This window comes from Pezoporus wallicus, unplaced genomic scaffold, assembly GCF_028554395.1.
Source record: "Pezoporus wallicus isolate ANWC-B61680 ecotype Strahan unplaced genomic scaffold, APGP_CSIRO_Pwel_v1 contig_14644, whole genome shotgun sequence".
Classification (NCBI taxonomy): Eukaryota; Metazoa; Chordata; class Aves; order Psittaciformes; family Psittacidae; genus Pezoporus; species Pezoporus wallicus.
The window spans coordinates 52,620-70,860 of NW_026635775.1; the positions used below are offsets into that span (position 1 = coordinate 52,620).

The 18,241-nt window shown below is 62.2% G+C and overlaps 4 protein-coding genes across 7 annotated transcripts in view; 2 read left to right on the forward strand and 2 right to left on the reverse strand.

The window, feature by feature from the left end:
* LOC130593226 (dual specificity protein kinase CLK2) overlaps window positions 1-6,673 on the reverse strand; it is an 11,959-nt gene extending 5,286 nt beyond the window's left edge. For 2 of the 4 annotated variants that reach the window (XM_057398213.1, XM_057398210.1), the window contains exons 1-9: window positions 6,557-6,673; window positions 5,017-5,180; window positions 4,651-4,885; window positions 2,837-2,933; window positions 2,422-2,488; window positions 1,594-1,710; window positions 1,198-1,364; window positions 701-795; window positions 225-354 (exon numbers count right to left, since the gene is read on the reverse strand). In XM_057398213.1, coding sequence (XP_057254196.1) covers window positions 225-354; window positions 701-795; window positions 1,198-1,364; window positions 1,594-1,710; window positions 2,422-2,488; window positions 2,837-2,933; window positions 4,651-4,885; window positions 5,017-5,180 — 1,072 coding nt within the window. In that variant the 5' untranslated portion in view covers window positions 6,557-6,673. Of the gene's footprint in view, window positions 1-224; window positions 355-700; window positions 796-1,197; window positions 1,365-1,518; window positions 1,711-2,421; window positions 2,980-4,650; window positions 4,886-5,016; window positions 5,181-6,556 lie in introns of those variants that run through there. The other 2 variants (XM_057398211.1, XM_057398212.1) reach the window with 2 other exon arrangements.
* LOC130593225 (lysosomal acid glucosylceramidase-like) overlaps window positions 1-7,720 on the reverse strand; it is a 22,325-nt gene extending 14,605 nt beyond the window's left edge. The window contains exon 1 of the mRNA XM_057398209.1: window positions 7,717-7,720. The gene's annotated coding sequence lies outside the window, so the exon portion shown is untranslated. The remainder of the gene's footprint in view (window positions 1-7,716) is intronic.
* FDPS (farnesyl diphosphate synthase) overlaps window positions 1-18,241 on the forward strand; it is a 50,900-nt gene that overhangs the window by 31,248 nt on the left and 1,411 nt on the right. The window contains exons 2-5 of the mRNA XM_057398235.1: window positions 17,519-17,633; window positions 17,714-17,854; window positions 17,936-18,016; window positions 18,102-18,224. Coding sequence (XP_057254218.1) covers window positions 17,519-17,633; window positions 17,714-17,854; window positions 17,936-18,016; window positions 18,102-18,224 — 460 coding nt within the window. The remainder of the gene's footprint in view (window positions 1-17,518; window positions 17,634-17,713; window positions 17,855-17,935; window positions 18,017-18,101; window positions 18,225-18,241) is intronic.
* Window positions 6,768-14,724, forward strand: HCN3 (hyperpolarization activated cyclic nucleotide gated potassium channel 3). Its single transcript, XM_057398202.1, has 8 exons — window positions 6,768-7,234; window positions 9,375-9,804; window positions 10,106-10,267; window positions 10,537-10,755; window positions 11,314-11,460; window positions 11,554-11,794; window positions 12,399-12,563; window positions 13,008-14,724. Exons 1-8 carry the CDS (start codon window positions 6,933-6,935, stop codon window positions 14,129-14,131), a joined length of 2,790 nt encoding a protein of 929 aa, XP_057254185.1. The 5' UTR covers window positions 6,768-6,932; the 3' UTR covers window positions 14,132-14,724.

The following is an 18,241-nucleotide window of genomic DNA, read 5'->3' on the forward strand; positions in this document are numbered from 1 at the left end:
CTGGTGGCAGTGCCAAAACAGCAACTTAGGAGTTGCTCTCGCCCCCCCCCCCCCCCCCAAAATAGCACTGTAGAGCATGTTAAACAAAGTGTTTCTCATCTCCCAGGGTAAACACAGAACAGCTACTGAAGGATGTGAAGGTAAAATGCTCCTTAATCCAGGAGGCAGCACCCAGTGCCTCAGGGAAAACACCTGCCTCTGCAGAGAAACCAAGGGGAACGTACCCAGGATGACTTCTGGAGCTCGGTAGTGCCTGGTAGACACAATGGTGCTGTGATGCTCGTGGTCAAACGTGGCACTGCCGAAGTCCACCACTCTGATGGCTGTGCTCTTCACGCTCCGCTCATCCCGCTTCTTCACAAGGGAGAACAGCATCAGTTACTCAGGAGCTTCAGGACATAGACTCAGCCCCTTCCTTACACAGCTAAGGCTTCACCACAGGGCAGGGGAAGGCTCCAGAGGCTACACTAGTGCTAGCACAGCCCCAAACACGCTCCCACCATCAGCCAGGTAAGCCTGTGGTCCCTATGGCTCCCTCACAGGCCACACAGGCAGCTCGTGCGAGATACAGGCCCTGAACGTGTGCACGAACATAGCTGGTGAACCCCGTGTCTCCTGGCTCCACGTTCTGACTCCTCCCTCCTGCTGCCAAGGCCAGGGACCGCAGAACCCAAGAGAAGAACCCCAGAGGCACCGTTACCTTTTCCAGGTTATAGGAGAGCTCATAGTCAGAATTCACAAAGAGGATGTTCTCTGGCTTGAGGTCGGTGTGGGTGAGTTTACTGTCGTGCAGAACTGAGGGGGCAAACAGAGTCGGGTGATGGAACAGAAGCGAAGTGAGGCTACACCCACCCAAAGAGCAAACATCACTCATTCAGGCTGCTCACACTGGCACCAGTTTAGCCCACATTTACAACGGGGTGTGAACAGGCTGCTCCAGGCCAAGATGATTTGTCAGAAGCACATTTATCATACTGATCACCCAAACGCGTAGGGGGGTGGATGCTCAAGTGCTCTGAGCTCCTGCCAGCCCACATGCACCGGAAAACATTACAATCAGGAAAACAAGCATCCCTTCCAAGCATGCATTCACCACTGGAGGCAGTGCAAGGCTTAGGCTCAGAACTGGCACTGCTGGGAGCTGCACAGCCCTCCAGGTCAGCCAAGGAGCAGTGGAGAAGCGCAGGGAGCACTTACATTTCACAGCCTGGCACACCTGGTAGGCCATGTGCCGTACTTGGTGGATGGGGTAAGGCAGGTAGTTGTTGTCCTTCAGGAAATCGAAGGTGCTAAGCCCCAGGAGCTCGAAGGAGATGCACATGTGGCCGTGGTAGTCAAACCAGTCAAACATCCTGACGCAAAGACTGAGGGCAAAAACATGAGGCTTGACACAGACCTGCACAAACCACCCCGCTGTTATCCCTGTGACTGCTTCCTCCTTTCCTTCTCATCCCACAGCAAGCCACTATGCCTCCAAAACGTAGCCACACACAGATTCAGTCACCCAACATCAAGTACCTCTCGCATTCCATCCCTGCAACTGCGCTAAGGCAAGGCTTCCCCTTCCATTGGTAACACCAGGAGCCCACTCACTTGGTGTTCTCGGGATCCTTCTCGTTGATCTTCTCCAGCACGTTGATCTCCAGCCGAGCAGCTTCTTTGTACTTCTCTACGTTTTTAATGATTTTGAGAGCAACACGGGCACCAGCCCTGGGGGAGAAACGGGGATAAAGCTCGAGATCAGCTCTGAGCTGGGCCAGAGAGCCCGTGGCCTGCAAAAAGGGCTTTCTGAATCAGCCTCACCCTCTGCAGCACAGCCTTCCACCACCCTTCCCAAGCCAGGAGGTGGCTTTTATTAACGGCTGTCATAGAATGGTTTGGGCTGCAAAGGAACTGAAGATCATTCAGTTCCAACCACCTGCCGTGGGCAGGGACACCTCACACTAGACCGTGTTGCCCAAGTCACTGTTCAGCCTGGCCTTGAACACTGCCAGGGATGGAGCATTTACCACTTCTCTGGGCAACCTCTGTCAGCGCCTCAGCACCCTCACAGTAAAGAACTTCTTCCTTACATTCAACCTGAATTTCCCCTGTTTCAGTTTGAACCCATCACCCCTTGTCCTATCACTCCAGTCCCTGATGAAGGTCCCACCCCAGCATCCTTGTAGCCCTCTTCAGACACTGGAAGCTGCACCATCCACCAAAGCAGCACCTTTTCCCTCCTTACAAGCACCCCCCAGAAGCTCCCCCCACTCTTCTCCAACACATGGGCAACCCGAGAGGTTGAGTGCCCAGACCAGCTGAGGAATCCTGGGAACAAAGAGGCTCGTTTCACCCCCAGGCTCCCACGTTGAACATGAAAGGCTCCACTGCCAGCTACGGTCTCTCTTTACCCCTCACCACCACATCCCTGCCACGTACCTGCGGTGATCGATGCACTGCACCACCCTGCCGAACGTGCCTTCCCCTAAGGTGCTAATAATCTCATCTGGGAGGGAGAGAAGGAGAGGAAAGCAGATGAGAGAGTGAGCACGACCTGGATGCAGTGCATACACAAGGCAGAGGAGAATGCATTGCAACACCTAACCTGCACACAGCTTGAGAGGCCGGAGCAGCGGAAGGCTGACACCGGCTGCACAAGGCAACAGCCCTAATTCCCTGGCACTTCAGTAACAATACAAAATATAAACGTAGCTTTAACAAAAGGGGAAGGAAAAAGGAGAGGGTTTCTCTTTAATAAACAATGGAAATAAAATGAAACAGAAAGATAAGACAGATCTGCGACTGCGATGGGAGCTTAACTAGAGAGCTAAATTATGTTACGATTTGGCTGTACATCTTTCTTGTAGCCAGTCGCCGACGCGATAGATCAGATGCCCCTCGTCGTCGTCCTCCACACTCTTGGCCCTTCTGCTGCTCTGTCGACTCCGCTGCTGGCCCAGGCAGACAGGGAATTCATCATTCACCAATCACATTTTCAACCCAGCGCAGCAGCCAGCGTCACGCATTGGTTGGTTTGGAAATTCACATGGTTGTTTGAGGAGGGGTTGCAGGAGGAGATTCCCAGCCAATTCATACGGCACAGAGGAATATATAACGATAGGGATATTGCAAGGGAACATGTCAAGATACAACACACTAGCTCAGAAAAGAAAAAAACAGTTTGCTTTTCGTTGTAGCCAAAAAGAAAAAAAAAAAAAGAAAACTAAAAGGAAAAAAAGAAAAAAGAACAACAAAAAAAAAAAGAACCTACAAACAGCCCCACCCGAACCAGTGCGAGAGCAGAGACGGTCACAACAGGGCTAGTGGAGGGCAGAGCAAGGGGGCAGCTGCCCTCACTCCTAGCGGGGCTCCGAGAGCATCGGCACTGGCCTTCGGGTCCTGGTGACGCCAAGAGAGCGCGGCAGAGCCTCGGGGAGAGGCTCCTTCAGCCCCATGCAGCCGCTGGGGAAAGGCAGCAGAAGGCGGGTGCTGGCAAGTCCTGCACAAGCAAAGGCCCGGGCTGTCCCCCACATCCCATTCCAACAGCCCCCCGACAGCGTCCCCCAGCCCCAACACTCAGGCAAAGATGAATTCAGAGGTTTCAGAAGCAACTCTCAGTACAACGATCCGTCCAAACCAGAGAGGACTGCGACTGCCTTGGGGAAGATGTGACCTTGCTGCCTGCACCCTCCCCTAACAAAGCTGATCCTGGAAGGACTAGCTTCCAGGAGAGAAGCAGAGGCCCAATAGGGAATAGGGACAGCCTGGGATGAGGCAGATAAGAGGCTTATGCCAGAGAAGAGAGAATTCCTGCCTTCAGTTCTTCAGCTAAGTATCCCCACACCTGGGAGCAACCAACCGGCCAGCACACCTGGGACCTGAATCCAGCCCCCAGTCCCATCCCTGGACATACAGCCAGAACAGACCGGACAACACTGAGAGCTCCACATACAGAGCAGAGAACGTGTCTGGGTCTAACAGAAGTGGAAGGTGAACAGCAGAACAGACAAGAAGAGAACGGCAGGGACACTGCTGGGAAGAGCCTGTGACGGTTGCTGCCTCCACTTGAATTGATCAGTCCACAAGTTTCACTCCTTTGCAGAGCCCCTCACATGACACCCCACATCAGCTGAGCCCACCCAGAAGGATCCTGCTCTGCTGCAGGACGTAACCCTCAGAGACAGGGAGGCTTCCTGCCACAGAACACAGAACCAGGGACCGAGCTGCCTGTGGCAGGCAGGATGAGCTCTCTGGGACCAGGATCAGCTGGACCTCACACAAAAGACTGCTTGGCTGGGGTTCCTAGACAGCTCTTAATGAGCACCACCGAACAAAAACAGTGCTCTGCAGGGATAAAGGAGCTGAGGCCTGCTGCACCACCCCGGGGGGGACACGCCAGCCTCGCAAGGCACAGCCTGTCCTCCTCCCACCTCTGAGCAGGCAACACTATGAGAGGGGCTGAGCTGCCTGGGCCGGGCTGGCACAGGGCAGCCCCTGCTGAGGCGCAGCAGGACGGTGGACACGAGCTGCCACCTGCACCAAAGGTTTCTCTATGCACATCTCAAGCCGAGTCTGAGAGAGCAGTTAGAAAGTGAGTTTTCCACTTACCCAGCTCGGCACCTGGGAGAGAAAGGTTACAGGGGAGGCCCAACACAGCAGGATACTCACCGATGAGGAGCGACTAAAGGACCGGCTGCGGCGCCGCCTCCGCCTGTGCTTACGCCGGCTGCTTTTGCAGCTCCGGTAGCTGCCCTCACGGTCCCGGGAGCGCCGGTACTCGTAGGAGTGACGGTACTCGGGGTCATAGTAGGCTTCCCCCCGCTCGCGGCTGTAGTCGTTCCGCCGGTAGCTGTCACAGTAACGCCGGTCGTAGGCCCTCCTGTCTGCTGAGTGGTCATCGTAGCTGGGGAAGGGCAAACAAGGCAGGGACTGCATTAGGAACACAACCCAGCTCAGAGCACAGCGCAGAGCAGGGGAGCTGCCCCTGGAGGAACCCCGCAGGTCAGGGGCCCTGCCCCGGCCTTGCAGCCTCACCTCCTGGAGCGAACGTGGTAGCTGTCCTCCCGCCGGTGCCGCCGGTCCCGCTCGCTGCTGCTGGACCGCGACCGCCGCCGCTTGTGCTTGCGGCTCCTGTAACGCTCGTGGTAACTGCCCCGGCTGCTGCGCTCCGACGAGCGGTACCTTCGGGAGTGAGGCATCTGCAGGGACAGGAGAGGACCGTGAGAGGCAATGGCAAGGGAGGGAAACCAGCGCAGAGCATCCGCAGCCAAGGAGTTGCCAGGGCAAGGAGAGGGGAGGCCACCAGCAGCGTCTGAGCATGCAGGGGGGGACCTGAGAGGGAGGGTATGAGCTTCTGAGAGACCCCAGCACCCCATATGAGAGGATGCGGCCACCCATATGGGCTGTGCTTGCTGCAGTTCTGGTTTTCAGGTTACTTTCACTTCTTCGCACTCATCTCTACTGGCCACAGCTCCAGGAGCAGCACTCAAGCCTTCCGAGCTTCCACCTTTTTTTCTCTTTAAACTAAGGTGCTCCCCAGAAAGGAGAGAGCAGCACCAAGGAAAACTGAAGGTGAAATGAAGCTCAGGATATCAGCAAGTGCTTGGCCCAAAGTCCTTGCACCCCCGTACTGCTGCACAGGGACTTTGTACAGGAGCTCCTGAAGAGATGCCTCTGGTTTACTGCTGAGCAAGAGACATCCACGCTTCCCTCTGCCCCATCCAGGGAGCAAATCCACCCTGTCCACATGCAAAGGAACTCATGAAGCCTTGCAGAGCCCTCCTCAGTGGGATGAGCGCTCACCTCCACCTCTGGGATGGGATGCAAGAGCCAAGAGGGAAGGAGTCTCTCCCTCAGCAGGACTCCACCCTGAGTCCCGGGTCAGAGCATCCTGCTCCCATCCCCAGCTCTAAGCCATTCCCCACACGTATTTTAGCTCCAAACCATCAAACACCTCCACCTGCTCTGCTTCCAAAGCCAACAGCCCGGAGCTCCGTTTGCCCACAGCCCTCCTAATGGCGACTTTCCTCCTGCGCCCCCCACCAAGAGGCACACACGCAGCGGCTGCACACCCGCCCCGGTGTTACAGGCCCGGCTACCGAGAGGGCGAGGTGGCGACTGGAGAACCCGCTCACGGTTCTCCCCCCCCCCCGGGGCCGACGGCTCCGAGTCCAACCTCTCATTAAGGGCAGCGCACGAAGGCGGCGCTGGAGACCGGCCAAGGCCCGGCACCCCTTTCCCGAGCAGGCAATGCCCGCAGCGGCGCGTTCCTAAAGCAGCTCTGGAACCGGTTTGGGGACGATGATGGCGGCCGCGCTCCGCCGCTGTCGGGTGGGGCCTGAGCGGCCGAGCGCCAACAGCGGAAGCACCGGGAGCAGCGGGGACGGCACCAGGCCGCGAAGCGGCAGAACGGGGCTCACGCACCGGGAGGCACCGGCACCGAAGGAAGAGACAACGGGGAGTTGACGGAGGGGTGGGGGGAAGCAACAGCAAGGCCTCACCGTGGCCTTCACCTCCCTCACACCCCAACCCCGGAAGGGCCCGCAACCACCCCCCCCCCCTCCATGCTCCGCACCGTCCTCGCAGCCAGCCCGGTGCGTTTATCCCACAGGAAATCCGTGATGGCGGCCGTGGAGCCCCCGGGAATCCCGGGCCCCGCTGCGAGTGCTCCGAGCTCCGCCGGGGTCCCGCGCCGCCGCCTCCGCCGCTCCGGTACCTCCGGTGCATCCCCGTTAGCGGCGGGGTCCCGGTGCTTCGTCCCCGGGGTGCGCAGTGCCCCCGGGCGGCCCGTGGAGCTGCGGGTACCGGTAACGGAGGAGTGAGCGGTGAGCGAGCGGTCGGGACCGGCGAAGTGAAGGCGCGCCCGCCCGGGGCCGGGCATGTGCTACGGGGCGGCGGGCAGAACGCCCGGGCAAGGGCGTTTGAAGGAAACGTGAGGCGGCGGCGGAGGGATGGAAGCGGCACCGGGCAGGAGCCCCGAGCCGCGGGAGAAGCCGCCGGTGTTGGATGGGGAAGCGACGGGAGCGGCCCCGGCTTCGCCGGTGGCGGCGGAGCAGATCGTGGCGGAGGGCGAGGCGGCGGCCACGGCGACGGCGGCGGGCACGTTCGTGCAACGGCAGCTCGGGGCCATGCTGCAGCCCGCCGTGAATAAGTTCTCGCTGCGCATGTTCGGCAGCCACCGGGCCGTGGAGATCGAACGGCAACGGGTGAAGTCGGCCGGTGCCTGGATCATCCATCCCTACAGCGACTTCAGGTGGGACCCGCTCCCGTGCCGCTGTCCCTGGTGCTGAGCGCGGCTCCTCCGCCCGCCCCGCCCCGGCTCCGTCGGGGCAACAAGTGACGGGCACCCGGGGCTCCGCAGCACCGGGCCGGGAGGACGCGGCTCCCGCACCGCACCCGCCGGTCCGGCCCTCCGCTCCCCGGGGCCGCGTAGCCCCAGCCCCTGCGCCGTCCTTGGGTGATCCTGCGGAGGGGCACCGGTGAATTTCTCCTGCCTCAGTCCCCCCACCACCACCGGGCCCCGGGGTTCCCGTTGGCCGGGGGCAACCCAGCCCAACCGAGGCTCCTCCGTGGAGGAGGAGGAGGCAGGGTCCGCCGGCCTTCATCCACGTAGCCCCCCGCTTCCCGACGCTGTTTGTCCGTGTCTGGTGAGGAGCTGCGTGACCCCGGTGGGGACACGGGCCCCACGAGCTGCCTGCAGAGCCTGGGAGCTGGTGGCAGGGGGCAGGACGCCCAGCACGGAGCCGGGCCTGGCTCACGGTGTCACCGGGATCACGGGGAGGGCTCAGGGACGGATGATGTGGGAGGAACTGGGTGTCACGGGGATGTTGAGTCATATAGGGTGGGCTTTCTCTACGGGGAATGGCAGTCGTCTCCCGCGGCAAGCTGTGACACGGCTGATGTCCCCAGCCCGGCGAGCACCCCGGTACCTGTAGCCAGCTCCTGAGCCTGACACCGGGGGCCTGCAGCCCTCGGAGCCCTTTTCCCAGGGAAGCTGCCCCGAAGTTCGGGAGCCTGCGCTCGGCAGGAGCAGCTTGTGCAGCGGTGCCATGGGGCGAGCTGGCAGGTAGACAGCTGGCGGGATTACGCCGGTGTTTATCACATTATAGGGATACATAAAGGCCACTGAGATCAGGGCCCTGCGTGTTCGGCCTGACACAGAGCAGAGGACGGGGCTTGCCCTAAATAGCTTAAGCCTGAGGCTGAATCAAGAGCTCTGGCTGCTGTGGGGGCTGGCGGCTCCCTGCTCAGTGAGCAATGCTTGGGGCACAGCGCGGGGTGCAGGAGGCAATTGCTTGGCTAGGTCAGGCCCCTTCTGCCCTGACCAGCATCTTCTTGCCTTCCCCAGCCCATCTTGGCCATGGGCAAGAGGGTGTTGATGAGTGCGAGGCCTCTGGGTCTTGGGGGAGCCCCCGCGTTGGTGGTGCCCCCTCCCTACTGTGGTGCGCCCTCTTGACGGAGCCATCACTTAGAATCATAGAATCATAGAATAGTTAGGGTTGGAAAGGACCTTAAGATCATCACTTCTGCTCCCTCCTCTTCTCCACCACTTGCACCAAGTGCTGCCTGGTGAAGACCCAGGGGAGGAAACGCCTGCAGGCTTCTTGTCATTGCAAAGGCCACTTTGGATCAAAGAGTTGCCCTGAAGTCACCTTTGAAGACTTGGGGTCTTTACCCACAACCGGGGCTGGGGCTAACGGAGCATCCAAAGGTGGGAGCTGGGTTTGCTTCTCGAGGCACCCATAAAGCCTTGGAGCCCAGTGAGTCCACCAAGCTGACGCAGGAGCAATCTCGGGCCTTGTGAAGCAAAGTGTGTCCATGTGTTTGTGTGAGGAATGAAAACATCCCAGCCACATTTGCATGTGAATGGGGATGCTGGGTTAACACCAATCAGCTGCTGCCCAGTGTCTCTTGGCCTTGCCTCCAAAGCCTCTGAGCTTGTCCGCTCCCAGAGAAAGGAGGTGGATTGAGGGGTCCTGCAGGCCCAGTGCCCATGAGTAGCCCCTTTGGGGTTAGATATGTTCCTCCCACCTTCCCTGTGGTGATGGCGCTTCCCTACCCTTGCTTGGCTGCTGCCTGGCTCCCCCATGCTGCAATCCCAACAGCTTCAGTGGCCCCAGGTCAGAAGAGGGGGCAGCAACAGCTGTGCTGCAGCCCTCCCTTCCCACACGCATGGGGTGATGTTTGCTCTCCCAGACCCACCGGTGCAGAGCTGCTCCTCCCCACACACGTGTGTCCCAGCCGAGCAGCAGCATCAGTCATGCGTGTGGGCAGGCACGTGTGCATGTCCTGCGCGCCCGTCTCTCCACACTGCATTGAACTCGGGGTTGCTTCTAACCCACTGTCTCCTGCCTCTCCCTGCTTCTCCCACCCCCTGTGCTCCGCCCCTGCAGGTTCTACTGGGACCTCATCATGCTGCTGCTGATGGTGGGGAATCTGATCATCCTGCCCGTGGGCATCACCTTCTTCAAGGATGAGAACACCCCTCCCTGGATCGTTTTCAACGTGCTGTCGGACACTTTCTTCTTGGCTGACCTGGTGCTGAACTTCCGGACAGGCATCGTGGTGGAGGACAACACAGAGATCATCCTCGACCCGCACACCATCAAAATGAAGTACTTGAAGAGCTGGTTCCTGGTTGACTTCATCTCCTCCATCCCGGTGGATTACATCTTCCTCATCGTCGACCTGGAGACGCAGGTGGATTCTGACGTGTACAAGACAGCGCGGGCACTGCGCATCGTGCGCTTCACCAAGATCCTCAGCCTCCTGCGCCTGCTGCGCCTCTCGCGCCTCATCCGCTACATCCACCAGTGGGAGGAGGTGAGAGCCCCTTGGGGACCACGGCCACTGCTCAGGGCCTCGCGATGGGGACCCTTGGCTGTGGGGTACGGCTGGTTGGAGTGTCATAGCATCATAGAATGGTTTGGGTTGGAAAGGACCTTAAGGTCATCCAGTTCCAACCCCCTGCCATGCGCAGGGACACCTCACACTAAACCATGCCACCCAAGGCTCTGTCCAACCTGGCCTTGAACACTGCCAGGGATGGAGCATTCACAACCTCCCTGGGCAACCCGTTCCAGTGCCAGTGTCTCTGTAGCTCCAACTCCTGCCTCTTCTGCAGATCTTCCACATGACATACGACCTGGCCAGCGCTGTGGTGAGGATCTTCAACCTCATCGGCATGATGCTGCTGCTGTGTCACTGGGACGGCTGCCTCCAGTTCCTGGTGCCCATGCTGCAAGACTTCCCCGAGGACTGCTGGGTCTCCATCAACCACATGGTGGTGAGTGTGCCAGGCAGGGGTGATACCAGCCGTGTAGGGAGGAGAGGGTTTGGTCGCACATCTTGTGCTCGAAGGCTGGAGCTGCTTGGATCTATGCGCTCAGAGCAGCATCCCTCTTCTAGTCCCAGCAGTGGCCTGGGGCGGAGGGAATCTCTGCATCACCCTCCTGTCTCAGCCTGCTGTGGCTGCTGCTGGGGTTGGTGGGGCTGGAGGGCTGAGCCCCACAGCTCCTTCCAGCAGCCCCCAGCCCCGCTGTTCCTGGCCCGCAGAACGACTCCTGGGGGAAGCAGTACTCGCACGCGCTCTTCAAGGCCATGAGCCACATGCTCTGCATCGGCTACGGGCAGCAGGCACCGGAGGGCATGACCGACGTGTGGCTCACCATGCTGAGCATGATTGTGGGCGCCACGTGCTACGCCATGTTCATCGGCCACGCCACCGCCCTCATCCAGTCGCTGGACTCGTCCCGCCGCCAGTACCAGGAGAAGGTCAGTGCGATGGGCGCTGGGTGCCTGAGCACGGGGCAAAGGTGGGTCCCTGCCCTGCAGGTTCCTGCCCTCATCTCTGTCGCTCACCCGGAGGGGTGTTCGGGGGCACCAGGCTGCCCATTCACAGAGAGATGCCCCATGTGGAGTGCTGGGGGTCACCTCAGCATAGTGAGGCCCCATCCTGGCCTCTGCCCCGGGGCCCTCTGCATCCTGAGGGCACAGGGTTCTGTTCTCTGCCCTTGACATCAGGTTGGATCTAAGGCAGAAGCTCTTCCCTGTGAGGGTGCTGAGGCGCTGGCACAGGGTGCCCAGAGAAGCTGTGGCTGCCCCATCCCTGGCAGTGTTCAAGGCCAGGTTGGACACAGGGGCTTGGAGCAAGCTGCTCCAGTGGAAGGGGTCCCTGCCTGTGGCAAGGGGTTGGAACTGAATGAGCTTTAAGGTCCCTTCAACCCAAACCAGTGATGCTATGATTTTTTGACATGGCTTTTGGGGGGGTCTGGAACCCAGCCCCGCAGTGCGGCTTGGCTCACCCTGTGCAGCTCTGCCTTGTCCCCACAGTACAAGCAAGTGGAGCAGTACATGTCATTCCACAAGCTGCCTGGGGACACTCGCCAGCGCATCCACGAGTACTACGAGCACCGCTACCAGGGCAAGATGTTTGACGAGGAAAACATCCTGGGGGAGCTCAGCGAGCCGCTCAAAGAGGTATGGGCAGGCACCCACTGCCGGTGCCTCGGGTGCTTGCCGGGGCCGGGCTCGGCGATGTCCCTGTTGGTGACGCGCTCCTCAACCCCGCAGGAGATCATCAACTTCAACTGCCGCAACCTGGTGGCCAACATGCCCCTGTTTGCCAACGCCGACCCCAACTTTGTGACAGCCATGCTGACCAAGCTGCGCTTCGAGGTCTTCCAGCCCGGGGACTTCATCATCCGCGAGGGCACCGTCGGCAAGAAGATGTACTTCATCCAGCACGGGGTGGTCAGCATCCTCACCAAGGGCAACAAGGAGACAAAGCTGTCTGATGGCTCCTACTTTGGGGGTGAGGCTGAGCTGGGCTGCCTGGGGAGCAGGGGGGAACAAGAGCTGCCAGGGAGCAGGAACTGGGGCATCCAGCTCACGCTGGGCTCTGGGGCTCACAATTCCACCACCGCTGCTCTCATGGGGTACCTTGTCCAGCAGATTGAGTCAGAGGGACCAGAACTGTGTCTGGCTTGGGCAGAGGGGGCATCACCCCACATCTGGCCGGAAAGGAGGGAGGTTTAGAGCTGAGCATCTGAGCCAGTTGGTATCTGGGAGAGCAGCCATGGCCAGCGGTGTCTCCATGGCCTGGATGAGGACACAGCGTGTCCAGGCTCCAGGGTCTGTCCCTCGTCCTGAGTCACAGTTTCTGTGCAGGCTGTGGGAGTGCCAGGCAGTCCGGTCCCCATTCCAACTGCCCTTATCTGGAGACATCGTTGGGAAGGGGATATATGGAAGTGGCCAGGGCCAGGTTGGATGGGGCTTGGAGCAAGCTGCTCTAATGGAAGGTGTCCCTGTCCATGGCAAGGGGTTGGAGCTGGATGAGCTTTAAGATCCCTTCCACCCAACCCGTTCCATGGCTCTATGGATGCATCATCCCGACCCCCAAACCTGTGTCCCTGCAGAAATCTGCCTGCTGACACGGGGCCGGCGCACGGCCAGCGTGCGCGCCGACACCTACTGCCGCCTCTACTCCTTGTCCGTGGATAACTTCAACGAGGTGCTGGAGGAGTACCCCATGATGCGCAGGGCCTTCGAGACCGTGGCCATGGACCGGCTGGACCGCATAGGTGAGGGGTGACCCTGGGCCCAGCACAGCCACCCATGAACCATGGCACCCCAGCCCCATGGGTGATGGCACTGCAGCCCTGTGGGTACCCCGCAATGAGGATGAGGGGGAGCACAGGGAAGGAGCCTGCCTCCAGCATCCCTCTCTCTCCCAGAAAGACCCAGGCAATGCTGTATGACAGGGGGGCTGTCACCCACTCCCTTATCCCATCTTTGCACTGGCATTGCCCGGCTGCTTGTCCTCACCCCCCTCACCTGCAGAGGACAAAGCAGGACCACGGCCCCCAGCCTCCAGCCTGCAACCTTTGGAGCTGGGACTCCCCTGGTTTGTCCCTGCTTCCCCCTCTGCTCCAGCCCAAACCCTCCCCAGGGCCACAGGGGTGAGGCTTTACGGTCCCTTCCCCACCGCCGCTCCCAGTGACGCTGCTGCCTCCACCCCAACCCAGGGAAGAAGAACTCCATCTTGCTCCGCAAGCGTGCCGAGCACAGCTCGGGGCCCATGAACAACGAGATGATCCAGCAGATCGTGAAGCACGACCAGGACATGGCGCACAACATCCAGGACCTGCAGCAGATGGCCATGGGCCGGGAGCTCAGCGGCAAGCCGGTGATCTGGGAGCCGCTGGTGCACGCCCCGCTGCAGACGGCGGCCGCCACCACCAACGTGGCCATCGCCTTGACCCACCAGCACAGCCTGCAGGCGCACATCTTCCTGCCGCCCTCCTCCATCGCCAGCCCGCTCTCCCCCGAGGCCACGCTGCTCGCCAAGCCCGTGCGGCGCTCCCAGCCCAGCCTGGGGGGCTCCCGGCCCTCCTCCATGAGCTCCCCGTCGGCGCCGCAGTCCCACCTCCAGACGCCCGCCGCCGGCTCCCCGTCCTCGCCCATGGTGCAGCCGCTGGAGGGCTCGGGGCAGAGACCCAGCCCCGGGGCACCGGCGCTTCCGCGTCCGGCGCCCAAGGGGGACCCCGCGGCCAAGCAGCCCCCGGCCGGCCCCCAGCCGCAGCTCTCCCGGTCCCGCGGCGCCTCGGTGTCCACGTCGCTGCTGCAGCAGGCGGCCGGGGCCCCGTCCCCCAGCTCGGAGCAGGCGCTGCCGCCCGGGAGAACGCTGCACTACAGCCTGTCCCGAGCCACCGGCTCCCACATCTCGCTCCTGATGCAGCCGCAGCAGCTGGTGAAGCACCGGAGCATCCAGGGCCTGCCGGTGGGGCGGCTCACCCAGGACGTCCGGCTCCTCTCCGCATCCCAGCCCTCCCTTCCCAACAGAGTGGCCCAGCAAGGCGACGGCAGCTCCCTGCAGCAGGGCAGGAAGTCCGCGGGGAGCCTGGCCCGCCGGTCCTCGCCCTCGGTCGCCGGGCTCCTGGCCAAGCCGTGCCCGGGGCTGCCAGCCCAGCACTCGCAGCAGATGCCTTCAGGATCGCTGGCTCAACCCAGCCGCACCGTGGCCGGGGCATCCACGCCGCAGTCCCCGGTGTCCGCGTCCCGGCAGGCAGCAGGTCCCTCCCGCAAGGGCTCCGTGGCCTTCAGCCCCGAGGTGGAAACGGGGAAGCCCAAACTCCAGTCCAACATGTGAGTCCCGGGTACAGGCAGGAGGGAGCCGGGCACCCGGCGGCACAGGCGGGGAGGGAAGACGAGGTGAGAGGCGGCACCGTGGCTGTGGACCGGCTGCTCCGGGTGTGGGGCAGCCCCTGGGTGAGGAGGGGGCTCTGCCGACTGCCCCGTGGGTCCCACCCGGGCTCTCCCCTTGCTCCATCACCACCCACCCTCCTCCTGGAGGCAGCAGGACGGGTCAGAGCCCTCGCCCGACTCCTGGGGAGCCATCTCCCCACAGCTGCTCCGTGGGGTCCGTGCCCCACCGTGCTCTGCCCTCGCTCCCCACTGCCCCTCCTTGGGGCCAGGCCAGTGCTGGGGTCTCCTCCAGCCTGTCCTGTCACAGCAGGGGCTGCCACGCACCCTCCTCGGTCCCCAGACAGCTCTGCCAGCACCTTTGCTTTGGGGAGAGGAGGGAGAGGCCCCAGTGCTGGGGCAGAGTGAGGGGTCCGGAGCCCATGGCAGGAGCCAGGTCCCCCTCTCTGAGGCCCTGGACACAGTGCCCAGACCCGGGGGTCCCAGGCAGGGTCCCTCTGGGGTGACGAGTGCCAGGCAGCAGAGCTGGGGGCAGATGGGTCTCTCCCCAGCCTGGGGGAGCATCTTGCCTCCATCAAGGGGTCCAGGTGCCGTGACCTAGCCCCTCTCCATGCTCCATCAAGGGGGCAGCCCTGGGGTGACCCCGCTGCCTGGGGGGATGCTCAGCCTGGGTTCTACTCCCTCCCTGCGCTGTGGTCCCAGTTGCAGGCACCGCAGCGAGCATGAGGGTGTCTGGAGGAGATGCAGCGCCCAGGTGAAGCGTGGGGCTGTGGAGCTGCCTCCCCTCACCCTTCTGGGTCTCTGTTTTGGGGGGCAGGAGCCTGGGTTCCCCATGGCCAACCCACACCACCCCTCGGGAACCAGTAGTCAGCAATGTGTGTTCAAGCTGTGGCTCTGCCCAGCCGCTGAGCTCTGCTTGCAGTGTCGCTTTGGGCCACCCGTGTTACCAGTCCTGGTTAAAGTAGTGTGTATCCCCCCCCCGTCCCCACCACGCTGCGCAAGCTGCTTCCCACTACCGGGGTCAGGAACCATGGCTTGTAGTTGTGCTCTGGGGCCTGGCTGCCACCGAGCAGGGCCCCCGTGCAGCGGGCGAGGGCCTTGTTCTACGTGGTCCTTTCTCAAAGTGAGGTCTTCAGTTCCCCCCCCCATCGCGTTTTGGGACGTCGGGACCGGTGCAGCCCGCAGGGCACCGCAGCCCGGCCGGGATCCCGCCAGCGCGTCCAGCGGAGGGGATGTCCAGCACTGCCTTCTTCCCATGGACCTCAGCTCTCCCCTGCCCGCATCCCGCTCCATCCCCATGGTCGGTGTGTCCCCGGCAGCCCCTCGGGAAGGGGTCTGCGGCGGGGCCGTGTAGTCAGGCGTCCCCAGGCTGTGTGCTGTAGATGTGTTAACCCATCCTTAGGTGTCCCCGCAGAGCCCGCGGGCTGGCCCGGACGGCACCGAGCTCAGCTCTGCCCCCGTTGCGGCCAGAGCCACCCCCGGTGTGGAGGCAGGAGGGGCCGCCGGGGGTGCTGGTGTCTCTGCGGCGTGCGCGGGCACAAGTCTAAGGCACCAAAGACCACGCTCCTCCACTCGCACTCACGGCAGTCCATGTACAGAGCTTGTAGTTTTCATATCGCAGAGGATTTAAAAGCGTTTTTTTATTTTTGGTCGTTGTACATAATGGATTTAAATAATAAAGAGAGATTCCGAGCTGGTTCTGGGGGAGCCTCCTTTGGGGCCGGCACCCCCAGCACCCTGCCTGCCCGCGGGGATGGGATGGGGCAGGGGGATGCTCTGCGGATCCAATCCCCGTGCTCTGTGGAGCATCCTTGGGTACCCATTGAGGGGCCTCTCCCCGGCCACCCAGCCCCGGGCCGTTCAGTGGGAGCCCTCTCCTGCCCACCCCGTCCCCTTTAGGCCCTGGGGAGATTAATGTTTAATCTGCAGTTACTTTCCCCTTCCATTTCTTACCGGGAGGGGGGTGGGGAGGTTTGATACCGCCTGATTGCGGAGCAGACTCTGGGCATTAACTAGATTAAATGAAGGTCGTGCAGTGCGAGATGGGCTGCTGGTGGCACAGAGCCCCCGCCACGGCCACCCGCAGGGCCCTGCAGCAGCCCCTGCCCTCCCACCAGCAAGACTTAGGCTCTGTGACACAACGATGCGATCAGAGCTGATTAGCAGTTTCTTTCTAATTTGATTATTTCAGCTTACACCGAAGCCATCCTGATTATGAGCCTGTGTAGCCAACAGTCCCCTGCCCCAGCACCCTGCTGGAAGGCTGGGATGTGCTGCCAGAGCCTGGCTCTGCCACTGCAGAAAGGGAAAAGAGCTTTTTCCTAGAAGCACAATCCCAGCCTCCGCATCCCTGCTCGGGGCTGCTCGGGCACCCAGGGCACCCGGGGGCAGGAGGAGCAGAAGGGACCACAAGGCTCTGCAAGGGCACCCGGGGCTGGCTCGTCCCCAAGCCCCCGCGTTGCCGGCTGTAGGGGTGGGGGGGGGATTAGCAGGCCGCAAAGCAGAGATTAATTAACCCGGGGTTAGCGGGGATTAGGGGATCGCAGCAGACAAAGCACAGATCGGCAATCAGCGGGGCCCGGAGGGAGCCGCGGTGCCCTTCGCTGTGCCCGCCACTGACTGAGGCCTCGGCCCAGGTGGGTGATGGGGACCCTGCCCTGTCCCTGGCTCCGGGGTTCTCTCCTGTGCACAAAGGTGTGGGGTGCACCCCCTGCACTGCACCCCTCACGTTAACACTGCACCCCCTGCACTGCACCCCTCACGTTAACACTCCACCCCCTGCACTGCACCCCTGCACTGCACCCCCTGCACTGCACCCTTCACGTTAACACTGCACCCCCTGCACTGCGCCCCCTGCACTGCACCCCTCACGTTAACACTGCACCCCCTGCACTGCACCCCTCACGTTAACACTGCACCCCTTGCACTGCACCCCCTGCACTGCACCCCTCAAGTTAACACTGCACCCCCTGCACTGCACCCCTCACGTTAACACTGCACCCCCTGCACTGCACCCCTCAAGTTAACACTGCACCCCTCACGTTAACACTGCACCCCCTGCACTGCACCCCCTGCACTGCACCCCTCACGTTAACACTGCACAAGCTGTCCTGCATCCCCTCATGCATCCCCCATGCATCCCCCCATGCACTCCTAGCTGCCTGCACCCTCATTACCCCCCAGCTGCCCGCACCCCCTGTGCACCCCCTATGCACCCCCAGTTCCCATGCACCCCCCTATGTACCCCCGGACGGGACGGGACGGGGCGGGACGCGGCGCCCCTGGGGGCCGCCGGGGCTGCGGCGTGGATCGGGAGCGCTGCGGGCACCATGAGCGGCGGCGGGGAGCGGGAGGAGTTCATGAGCTTCTTCCCGCAGATCGTGCGCGACCTGACCGAGGGCGGCCTGGGGCACCCCGAGGTGGGCGATGCTGTGTCCCGCTTGAAGGAGGTGAGCAGGGCGCGGGGGGGGGGTCCGGCTCCATCCCCTGCCCGTCCTGTCCGAGGCTGCCCGTTCCCGTCTGCCCGCAGGTGCTGGAGTACAACGGGGCGGGCGGGAAGTGCAACCGGGGCATGACGGTGCTGGCCGCGTACCGAGAGCTGGCGGGCCCCGGGCAACAGGGTGCGGAGAGCCTCCGGTGCGCCCTGGTCGTCGGCTGGTGCATCGAGCTGGTGAGAGCCGGGACGGGGTGGGCCTGGGGGTGCACCCCCCCCCCCCCGGGACCCCCCTGCCCCTAACCCGGCCTCTCGCAGCTCCAGGCGTTCTTCCTGGTGACCGACGACATCATGGACGCGTCCCTCACCCGCCGGGGGCAGCTCTGCTGGTACAAGAAGGTGAGGGCGTTGGGAGGCCCCTGTCCCCGGGGAGGTGCGGGGGGGTCAGGGTGTTTTGTGACCCCTCCCTACCCGCCCGGTGCAGGAGGGGATCGGTCTTGATGCCATCAATGATGCCCTCCTCCTGGAGTCCTCCGTCTACCGGCTGCTGAAGAAGTACTGCGGGGAGCATCCCTACTACGTGCACCTCCTGGAGCTCTTCCTGCAGGTGAGCCCGGTACCCTG

Coding starts and splice junctions, on each gene's coding strand:
- HCN3 (XM_057398202.1), top strand. CDS start 6,933: ATGGAAGCGGCACCGGGCAGGAGCCCCGAGCCGCGGGAGAAGCCGCCG. Junction 7,235..9,374: donor CATCCCTACAGCGACTTCAG/GTGGGACCCGCT, acceptor CCGCCCCTGCAG/GTTCTACTGGGACCTCATCA. Junction 9,805..10,105: donor ACATCCACCAGTGGGAGGAG/GTGAGAGCCCCT, acceptor CCTCTTCTGCAG/ATCTTCCACATGACATACGA.